Source organism: Zea mays, chromosome 10, assembly GCF_902167145.1.
Source record: "Zea mays cultivar B73 chromosome 10, Zm-B73-REFERENCE-NAM-5.0, whole genome shotgun sequence".
In the NCBI taxonomy this organism is placed as follows: Eukaryota; Viridiplantae; Streptophyta; class Magnoliopsida; order Poales; family Poaceae; genus Zea; species Zea mays.
The window spans coordinates 116,754,313-116,764,920 of record NC_050105.1 but is presented as its reverse complement, the minus strand read 5'-3'; the positions used below and the strand labels follow the sequence as shown (position 1 = coordinate 116,764,920).

The 10,608-nt window shown below is 52.2% G+C and overlaps 1 protein-coding gene across 1 annotated transcript; it reads left to right on the top strand.

The window, feature by feature from the left end:
• Window positions 1-6,768: 6,768 nt before the first annotated feature.
• LOC100285169 (uncharacterized) lies at window positions 6,769-9,885 on the top strand. Its single transcript, NM_001372181.1, has 7 exons — window positions 6,769-7,024; window positions 7,378-7,386; window positions 7,568-8,469; window positions 8,566-8,724; window positions 8,823-9,082; window positions 9,310-9,400; window positions 9,493-9,885. Exons 1-7 carry the CDS (start codon window positions 6,841-6,843, stop codon window positions 9,676-9,678), a joined length of 1,791 nt encoding a protein of 596 aa, NP_001359110.1. The 5' UTR covers window positions 6,769-6,840; the 3' UTR covers window positions 9,679-9,885.
• The last annotated feature ends 723 nt before the right edge of the window (window positions 9,886-10,608 follow it).

The following is a 10,608-nucleotide window of genomic DNA, read 5'->3' as shown; positions in this document are numbered from 1 at the left end:
TTTATTACACATTTTCTTAGGCACATGATGCACAACATGATTTTTCCTTGTCCTATTTCTACCATGCACAAAAGTAGAGCTAGAGGCAACATAGCATGTAAATCATTGTAAGCAGTATGAACATAACTCTTATTATGACTAGCAATTTTCCTATCATAAATAAAAGCATGGTTCCTTTGAGTACTACTAGCCATAGGGGCCTTCCCTTTCTCCTTGTTGAGAACGGGAGCCTTTTGACTTGTTAAGTTCTTGGTTTCCTTTCGAAAACCAAGTCCATCCTTAATTGAGGGGTGTCTACCAATAGTGTAGGCATCCCTAGCAAACTTTAATTTATCAAAATCACTTTTGCAAGTCTTAAGTTGAGCATTAAGACTTGCCACCTCATCATTCAATTTAGTAATAGCAATAAGATGTTCATCACAGACATCAACGTCAAAGTCCTTGCATCTATTGCAAATAACTACATGTTCTACACATGATCTAGTTGCATTTGCTCCTCTAGCTTAGCATTTAATTCATCATTTAAATTCTTTAAACTAGAGACAGATTCATGGCATGCAGACAACTCAGAGGATAGCATTTCATTTATTTTAATTTCTAGAGCAAGAGATTTTTGAACACTAACAAATTTATCATGTTCTTCATATAAAATGTCCTCTTGCTTTTCTAAAAGTCTATCCTTTTCATTTAGAACATCAATCAATTCATTAATTTTCCCTACTTTGGCTCTATCTAGACCTTTAAATAAACTAGAGTAATCTACTTCATCATCGGAGGATTCTTCATCACTAGATGAAGTGTACTTGGGTGTGTCCCGAACACGTACCTTTTTCTCCTTGGCCATAAGACATGTATGGCGTTCATTGGGGCAGAGTGAGGATTTGTTGAAGGCCGAGGCAGTGAGTCCTTCGTTGTCGGAGATGGAAGAGGAGCAGTCTGAGTCCCATTCCTTTCCAAGGTGCGCCTCGCCCTTTGCCTTCCGGTAGTTCTTCTTTTTCTCCTTCTTCCCGCTCTTTTCTTATCCCTGGTCACTATCATTATCGGGACAATTTGCAATAAAGTGACCAGTCTTACCGCATTTAAAGCAGGAGCATTTTCCCCTTGTTTTGTTCCTGTTGGGGTACTCCTTGCATCCTTTAAGCGCGGTCTTGAAGCGCTTGATGGTAAGCGCCATCTCATCCTCGTTGAGGCCAACAGCCTCCACTTGTGCCACCTTGCTTGGAAGCGCCTCCCTGCTACTGGTTGCCTTAAGAGCAATAGGTTGAGGCTCGTAGACGGGTAGTGGACCGTTTAGAGCATCGTCCATGTATCGAGCCTCCTTCACCATCATGCGCCCACTCACAAATTTTCCAAAATTCTCCTCGGGCGTCATCTTGGTGTACCTGGGATTCTCATGAATAAGATTGACAAGATGGGGGTCAATTACAGTAAATGACCTTAGCATGAGTCGGACGACATCATGATCCATCCATCTTGTGCTTTCATAGCTTCGGATCTTGTTGACCAGGGTCTTGAGCCTGTTGTAAGTCTGAGTTGGCTCCTCTCCCCTGATCAGCGTGAAGCTTCCCAGCTCGCCTTCCACCAGCTCTATTTTGGTGATCATGGTGGCGTCGTTTCCCTCATGAGATATCTTGAGGGTGTCCTAGATTTGCTTGGCGCTGTCCAAGCCACTCACCTTATTATATTCATCCCTGCAAAGTGAAGCTAGCAAGACAGTAGTAGCTTGTGCATTTTTATGAATTTGCTCATTTATGAAAATGGGATTGTCAGTACTATCAAAATGCATTCCGTTTTCAACAATCTCCCAAATACTAGGATGGAGAGAAAATAAATGACTACGCATTTTATGACTCCAGAAAGAGTAGTCTTCTCCATCAAAGTGTGGAGGTTTCCCAAGTGGAATTGATAGCAAATGAGCATTTGAATTAAATGGAATACGAGAATAATCAAATGAATAGTTTTGATTAACTGTTTTCCTTTTTGAAGAGTCGTCGTCTTCGTCGTGTGGTGAAGAAGACGAGGCATCGTGTCATAGTAGATGATCTTCTTGATGCGCCTCTTCTTCTTCCCGTCTCTCTTCTTTTGACTCGAGCCAGAGTCAGTAGGCTTGTCGTCTCTTGGCTCGTTGAAGACGGACTCATTTTCCTTGTCGTTGACCACCATCCTCTTTCCCTTAGGATCCATCTCTTCGGGCGGTTAGTCCCTTAGATGAAGAGTATGGCCCCGATACCAATTGAGAGCACCTAGAGGGGGGTGAATAGGTGATCCTGTAAAATTAAACACTAAATAGCCACAAAACTTAGTTATAGAGATGTTAGTGTGACTAACTAGTTTTGAAGCGAGTTCTTGTGGACAAAATAATCACAGAGAAAACAATCACAAGAGACACGCGATTTTATCCCGTGGTTCGGCCAAGTAACACTTGCCTACTTCCACGTTGTTGTGTCCCAATGGACGAGGGTTGCACTCAACCCCTTTCAAGTGATCTGATGATCAACTTGAATACCACGGTCTTTTCCTTTAGTGTATTTTCCCGTTTGCGAGGAATCTCCACAACTTAGAGTCTCTCGCCCTTACAATATAGATCACAAAGAAAGCATAGAGTAAGGTTGGGAGAGCAACACACACAAGACACAAATACACAGCACACACACACAAGCCAAGACTTGAGCTCGAAACGTAGCATAGAGAGTTCACAACTCGAACAGAGCTCAAATCACTAACACAATCGATCAAATGCGCGGTGGCGGAGTGTGGGAGTCTTAGAATGCTTAGTGAATGCTTAGATATCTCCTCCATGCGCCTAGGGGTCCCTTTTATAGCCCCAAGGCAGCTAGGAGCCGTTGGAGACAAACTTGGAAGGTCATACTTCTGTCGAGTGGCGCATCGGGCAGTCCGGTGCGCCACCGGACAGCTACTGTAGCCTGTCCGGTGCACGATTTCCTTCAAATCGGGCACAGACGACCGTTGCAGCTCCGGGCCTGTTGGCGCACCGGACACTATCTGGTGCACACCGGACAGTCCGGTGCCCCCCACCGACCATTGGAGCTGACACGCGTCGCCCGCAGATTTCGCGGCCGACCGTTGGCGCTGGCGACCGTTGGCTCACCGGACAGTCCAGTGAATTATAGTCGTACGCCGCCGTCGAATCCCGAGAGCGGCGAGTTCACCGCGAACCAGCCTGGCGCACCGGACACTGTCCGGTGCACCACCGGACACTGTCCAGTGCACCACCGGACAGTCCGGTGTGCCAAACCGAGCTGAAGCTTGGCTGCACAGATAGAGATGGCAATGGGTAAAAACCCGCCGGGTATTATTTGCCCAAACCCATACCCACGAAGAAAAAATACGCCCGCTAAAAAACCTATACCCATGACGGGTATAAAATTTTGCCCAAACCCATACCCATGCGGGTTTTGGGTACCCAACGGGTTTACCATACCCACTAACATCAACATAAAAAATAATTCATGATGTAAATGACAATCAATACATTAATAAGCTAGCATAAAAGGAACAAGTGATAACTAATTTTAGCCTAAAATTTGTTACATGAAGTTTATTTCAATTAGAACATATTCAATTAATAATATTATGAGACATATTTATAAGGAATGTTGATTTTAAGGCGGGTTTTAAAAACTCATGGGTTTACGGATATTGGTAGTGAAAGAACAAACCCATGCCCACATACCCGTTGGGTTTCCATTTGAACCCATTAACAAACCCATGGGTAGAGAAATTGACCCAAACCCATACCCTAATAGAGCAAAAACCCATCGGGTTTCGGGTAGCGGGTACCCATTGCCATCTCTATGCACAGAGCCAAGTCCTTCCCTTTTCCTCTCTTCTTCTTTAGTCACTGTTTCTAGCACTTGGATAACCATGTTAGTACATAAAACAATTTACCGAGTCTAGAAACATACCTTTTGCCTTGATTTGCACTTCTCACTTTATTTGGCACATAAGAACTTAATTAAATGTGTTGGGCACTTAATCACCAAAATATTATAGAAATTGCCCAAGGGCACATTTCCCTTTCACTCGGACGAGCCGTGACTGCGTCGCCCGTCCGAGGTTGACCTCACGAGCAGTGACTACGTCTCCCGCCCGAGGTTGGCCTCGAGCGAGGCGTGACTATGTCTCCCGCCCGAGGTTGGCCTCGGGCGAGACGTGACTGCGTCTCCCGCCTAGGGATGGCCTCGGTCGAGCCGTGACTGTGTCTCCCGCCCGGGGTTGGCCTCGGGCGAGGCATGACTGTGTCTCCTGTCCGGGGTTTGGCCTCGGGCGAGCCGTGACTGTGTATCCCGCCCGAGGTTGGCCTCGGGCGAGTTGTGACTGTGTCTCCCTCGCAGGGTTGGCCTCGGGAGAGTCGTGATTGTATCTCTCGCTCGGGGTTGGCCACGGGCGAGTCGTGATGACGTCTCCCGTCGAGTAGCTGAAGGAGTCGTCGTGGGAGGAGATGCTGGAGGAGTCATGATAGGAGATGCCGGAGGAGTCATGGGAGGAGATGTCGAGTGTTGGGGCTAGATGAGGAGGCAGAGTAGCCGAAGGCTGCGCCCTGGGCATGGTGCCCGCCCAGTGCCTACACCTAGCCTACGGGCCCGGTGGAGACGGAGAGGAAGGCATCGTAGAGATGGGCACGACGAACAGGACGACGGTGTCTCTGGGGCAGCGACAGTTTTGGGGCGGGTGCGGTGGGAGCGAGGGGGTGGGGGAGCCGAGCGTAGAAGAGGTGGAGCCCAGAGGGGAGCCGAGGAAGTGGGGAGCGGTTGTGGCGCGTGGACGTGAAGAAAGGTCGAGCATCGAGGGAGCGGCGGTCGCGGCGCGTGGAGGTGAAGGAAGGTCGAGCATTGCAGGGGTGGCGGTCGCGGCGCCGAAGCCACGGAGAACCAGGGCAGGGGGTGGGGGAGTAGAGGCGGCAATTGTGGCAGGACGAGGGGGGCGGGAGCACAGTGAGGTGAGAGGCGCGGTGTGGGCAGGATCTACGGCCAAGCGTTGGCGTGGGTCGATCGTACAATGAGGGAGAGGGCGGGGCGGAGCCATAGTATCGCCAGGATGTCCACGTTAGGTTCTTAATAAAGTAGTATAAATAAACATGAGGAGTAACGTGTAGCTGATATTCGTACTTGAGTGTGTTTAACTATATTATTGTATTCTTTTTTTGCTGCACTGCGTATCTGATAATAAAACGATTTATGATCTCTTGCTAATATATAATCTTAATATATAGTCTGAACTATGAACTGAACTTGTTAGATACGCCTATAGATGTCCATAAAGCACGTGGCCCGTTAGCCCGGCACGAAGCACGTTATTTTAGCACGACACGAGCACGGCACGACACGGATTGAAGCGGGCCCGAGCTCAGCCCGGCCCGGATAGCGTGCCGGGCCTGATAGACATTTAAGCCCGTTGGGCTGGCACGAGCACGACCCGATATCTGCCGGGCCTTTTAAGCGGTCCGTTTATTCTAATATCCCTAAAACCTAAACCGCCGCCAGCCCACATAGCCCCGACTCAGCCCAACCTAAACCGCCGCCAGCCCACATAGCCAACCTAAACCTAAAGCACGTCCCTCCTCCTGCTCGCTCCTCCTGCCCGATCCGCCGCCTTCCCCCAGCCTGCCCACCGACACTCCTTCTTCCGTGCTGCTGCTCCTCCACCAGATCTGGCAATGGCAGCCCCCGACACACCTTCTTCGCGCGCGCCCAAGATCGGCAGGCAGGCGGCATCGATCTCCCGTGTTGCCTGCTCCGCCCGCGCGCCCCGGATCTGGCGAGCGGCATGACGGCGGGTCCCTCAACAGCGACGACGCCATGGCTGCGGCGTCCTCAACGGCAGCATCTCTACACGGCGACGACGCCATGGCTGCGGCGCCCTCAACGGCGACAAAGCAGCCGCTGCTGGACAGGGCCGAGGTTCGGGTAGGCGCCGGGTTCGTCGTCGCTGGCGGCGGCCGGTGTCCTCGCCGCGTTCTACACCTTGCTGCTCGTCCTTTCCCTAGTCAACAGAGGCGGCGGAGAGGGCGAGGCCCTGGAGGCGGTGTTCCTGGCGCTGCACTGTGCGGCGCACCTGGCCGCCGCGGCCGTCGTCGCGCACGAGAAGCGGGCTCGGGCCGGCACGGGCCACTAAATGGGCCATGCTATTTGGGCCGGCCCGGCACGGTCGGGCCTACACCGTGCCGTGCTCGGGAAGGGTTATGGGCCCGTCGGGCGGCACGGCACGACACGATTAAGTGGTCGGGCTTAACCGTGCCGGGCTCAAACGGGCCGGGCCAAGTCGGGCTCGGGCTGGGCCGGGCCGTGCCGCTCGTTTGGACATATATAGGGCCCGTTTGGATTGATGCCTAACTTGCCCCACTTTGCCTAACTTTTCTGCCTAAAGTTAGTTATTCAATTCGAGCGACCTTAGGCAAAGTGAGGCACAGTTAGCCACAAACCAAACATGCCCGATACGCCATAGATACGCCAGTGCGTAGCGCACCCGTTTCCTTACCATTGTACTAGACAGTCCTCACGCCAAACCGCAGGTACAGGCATTTCCCTAGTAAAGTACTAGTAAGATATGGTCCGGTCTATTGATATGATTATCCATAGAGGGAAGCGAGCGGCGAGCGTTACTGGTGCGTGGTGGCCCAAAGCTCTCCACTTCCGGCGCCCAAAAAGACAGCTAGATAGCTGATCGCACACACCTCGCACGCGCGAGACGCCCCCGGCCATCGTCGACGCAGTATAAATAGAACCTCCTCTCCTCTGCTTCCGGGCATCCTCCCTCCATCAGTTCTCGTCCTGTTCTTTGCTACGTACGGCTCTGTGCCTAGCTAGCAATAGCATAGCAATGAGGGCGCTTGGAACGGTTGCTTGGGCATGGCTGCTGCTCCTGCAGCAGCTCGCCGGGGCCTCTCATGTCGTCTACGAGAACCTTGAGGTGGAGGCGACGACAGCCGCCGTGCGGCCCTCCATTGTCGACCCCCTGCTGAGGACCGGGTACCATTTCCAGCCTCGCAAGAACTGGATCAATGGTAACTAAAACCTACTCGCTTGCTGACTTGGCCCACATCCAAAATTTTGAGCTGTCTCCCACTTTCTAGCAGTGCCATGGTAGCCTTTGTTAACTGAGGGAGTCGTCAAGTTGAGAACATGTCATGTCCAGTTACCAGTGTTTAGATCCGTAGCAAAATGGCCACTTTGTAGCTAAGTTGGTAGCCCTACTTTTTTTTGTTGGCTTTCCTTGTAGTTCTAGGCTTTATGCATGATACATTAGTAGGTATTGTCAAGGATTGGCTCTAACTGGCTTGTCTATTGACATCTTCCCTGGGCTGCTCTGCGCTGTGACCTGTGTGATTGCATCGGCCGCGAAACTTTGCAACGTCAGATCCCAACGGTACGTCGTTTTCCTTGCCAATAAATTTACATACTACTAGCTTTTTTATCGAATATTTGTCGTCCAATAGTTTATTTTTAACTAAACCGTGATAAATAAAAAATAACTGAGAACGGAGGGAGTGTATTTCTGTAAGAAAAAAAATTCTGATCATCTGTGGTCTATGCATATATATATACAGCTCCACTGTACTACAAGGGGTGGTACCATCTCTTCTACCAATACAACCCGAAGGGCGCGGTGTGGGGCAACATCGTGTGGGGCCACTCGGTGTCGCGAGACCTGATCAACTGGGTGGCCCTGCAACCGGCGATCGAGCCGAGCATCCCGTCCGACAGGTACGGGTGCTGGTCGGGGTCGGCGACGACGCTGGCCGACGGCACGCCGGCGATCATGTACACGGGCGTGAACCGGCCGGACGTGAACTACCAGGTGCAGAACGTGGCGTACCCGCGGAACAGGTCGGACCCGCTGCTGCGGGAGTGGGTGAAGCCGTCGCACAACCCCATCATCGTGCCCGGGGGCGGCATCAACGCGACGCAGTTCCGGGACCCGACCACGGCCTGGCGCGCCGCGGGAGACGGCCTCTGGCGCCTGCTCATCGGCAGCGTCACCGAGGCGCGCCACGGCGTGGCGTACGTGTACCGGAGCCGCGACTTCAGGCGCTGGACGCGGGCGCGGCGGCCGCTCCACTCGGCGGCCACGGGGATGTGGGAGTGCCCCGACTTCTACCCGGTCGGCGCGCCCGGCCGGCGCGCGGGCGTCGAGACGGAGACGTCGGCGGTGTCCGACGGCGACGGCGGCTCTCCTCGTCGTCGTCAGCAGGCCAAGTACGTGCTGAAGAACAGCCTCGACCTGCGGCGGTACGACTACTACACCGTCGGCACGTACGACCGGGCGGCCGAGCGGTACGTGCCGGACGACCCCGCCGGCGACGAGCGCCACCTGCGGTACGACTACGGCAACTTCTACGCGTCCAAGACGTTCTACGACCCGGTGAAGCAGCGGCGGGTGCTCTGGGGCTGGGCCAACGAGTCCGACACCGCCGCCGACGACGTGGCCAAAGGGTGGGCTGGGATCCAGGTATATATATGACGCATTATATTCTTCGTCAGCGGCCGATGACGTGTCCGCGCGCGTGTGCTCTAAACTTCAATTTGCGTGCAATGGTACACGTAGGCGATTCCTAGGACGGTGTGGCTAGACCCCAGCGGGAAGCAGCTCCTGCAGTGGCCTATCGAGGAGGTGGAGGCTCTGAGAGGCAGGTCGGTCGCTCTCAAGAACAGGGTGATCAAGCCAGGACAGCACGTCGAGGTCACCGGGATACAAACGGCACAGGTACAAACAGCAAGCCGCCGCCGCAGCAGTAATCCTAGCTGGCGCCCAGTGCTCTGCAAACACAAACCGACCTGACCTACTGCGTCGTCTGCGTGCAGGCCGACGTGGAGGTGAGCTTCGAGGTGTCGAGCCTGGCGGGCGCCGAGGCGCTGCTGGACCCGGCGCTGGCCAGCGACGCGCAGCGGCTGTGCGGCGCCAGGGGCGCGGCCGTGGAGGGCGGCGTGGGCCCGTTCGGGCTGTGGGTGCTCGCCTCCGGCGACCGCGAGGAGAGGACCGCCGTGTTCTTCAGGGTGTTTCGCCGCGGCGGCGGCGGCGGCCACGACAAGCCCGTGGTGCTCATGTGCACCGACCCCACCAAGTAAGTCAGTGCCCCGCGCACCGCCGGCCGGCCGTCCATCGTCAGGTCGATGCGTCACGCGCGCGTGTGCGTGTGGTCGTCTCAGCCATGTGTTGTGCGTGCCTTAATTCATTTCACCTTCATATAGATTCTGGTGGTGGTGCACTACTGCTGAGTAGTAGTACTGACTTGGGTTTCATGTCCATTATTTATTTATTTATTTATTTATTTATTCGCATATATAATAGGTCATCTCTGGACGCGAACCTGTACCAGCCGACGTTCGCAGGTTTTGTCGACACAGACATTTCTAACGGGAAGATATCTCTCAGAACCCTGGTATGCATGCATGCATATTTTATTAAGTTATATATATATATATAATTAAGTTAATAATTCTTTTATTATATACTAATTTCTCTCGTCTGCAGATCGACCGGTCGGTGGTGGAGAGCTTTGGAGCCGGTGGCAGGACCTGCATCCTGTCGAGGGTGTACCCGTCGATCGCCATCGGCAGCAAGGCTCGCCTCTACGTGTTCAACAACGGGAGGGCTGACGTCAGGGTGTCCCGTCTCACCGCGTGGGAGATGAAGAAGCCACTCATGAACGGCGCTTGAAATGTTTTTATTACGTGCGATAAGTTGGATTTAATTGCGTGATATGGAATGGTGCTCGCCTTTGTACAATATGGCTAGATTATACAAAAATGAGAGCTTCCACGCTCGGTCGTGTGGAAAAACCTATGATGAGTGTGTACGATTTTAGGGATGTTCGATTCAGATGCCACTACACGGGCAATAACTATATTCTAATTCATGATTTCATGATCTGGTCAGTGCGCACTCGTGATAAAAAAAAGCGGTGATAGTTTATAACCTCTCTGTCGTCTCTTGGCACGCTAAAAAGTTACTGCTCCAGTACGTGCAACCGGCCGTTCACTAGTAGAAAAGAGCTCATAGCCTGCGACACCCATAAATTATCACTGGCGGTTTCGGTTATCGCGCGCCAGTAAAAAAACGAGGTGGGTCCGGCTTGGGAACCGCCAGTGGAAACCTATTTCCACTGGCGGTTATCTTAACAGAACCGCCAGTGGAAATAGATATTTCCACTGGCGGTTCTGTTAAGATAACCGCCAGTGAAAATAGGTTTTCACTGGCGGTTTTTCAAGCCAACCGCCAGTGAACTGTCTGTTATAAATACCCCTCTTCTTCCCCCCGACAGTGAATTGTATGCTCGCATCCAACTTCCATTGGAGGCGATTTTGGAGGTCCAGATTTCACAAAAATATAAGGGAGAGGTTTTGGTCTTCATTTCTTGGAAGAAGGTGGATAAGAAAGGTTGGTTTATGTTTCTTTGTCAATTTTTGTTTATTCTTTTTCTTGCTTAATTTTAGCCACATTTTGGATCTAGGGTTTTACATGTGAGAGAGAAGAGTATAGCTAGGTTATTTTCTCTATTTCCTCAAGTGAGGTTGCTTAAGATGGTTAGTTTTTGTCTATTCCCTCTCCTTTTTCATGTTTAGTTCTCAAATAAGTTTATCCATAACA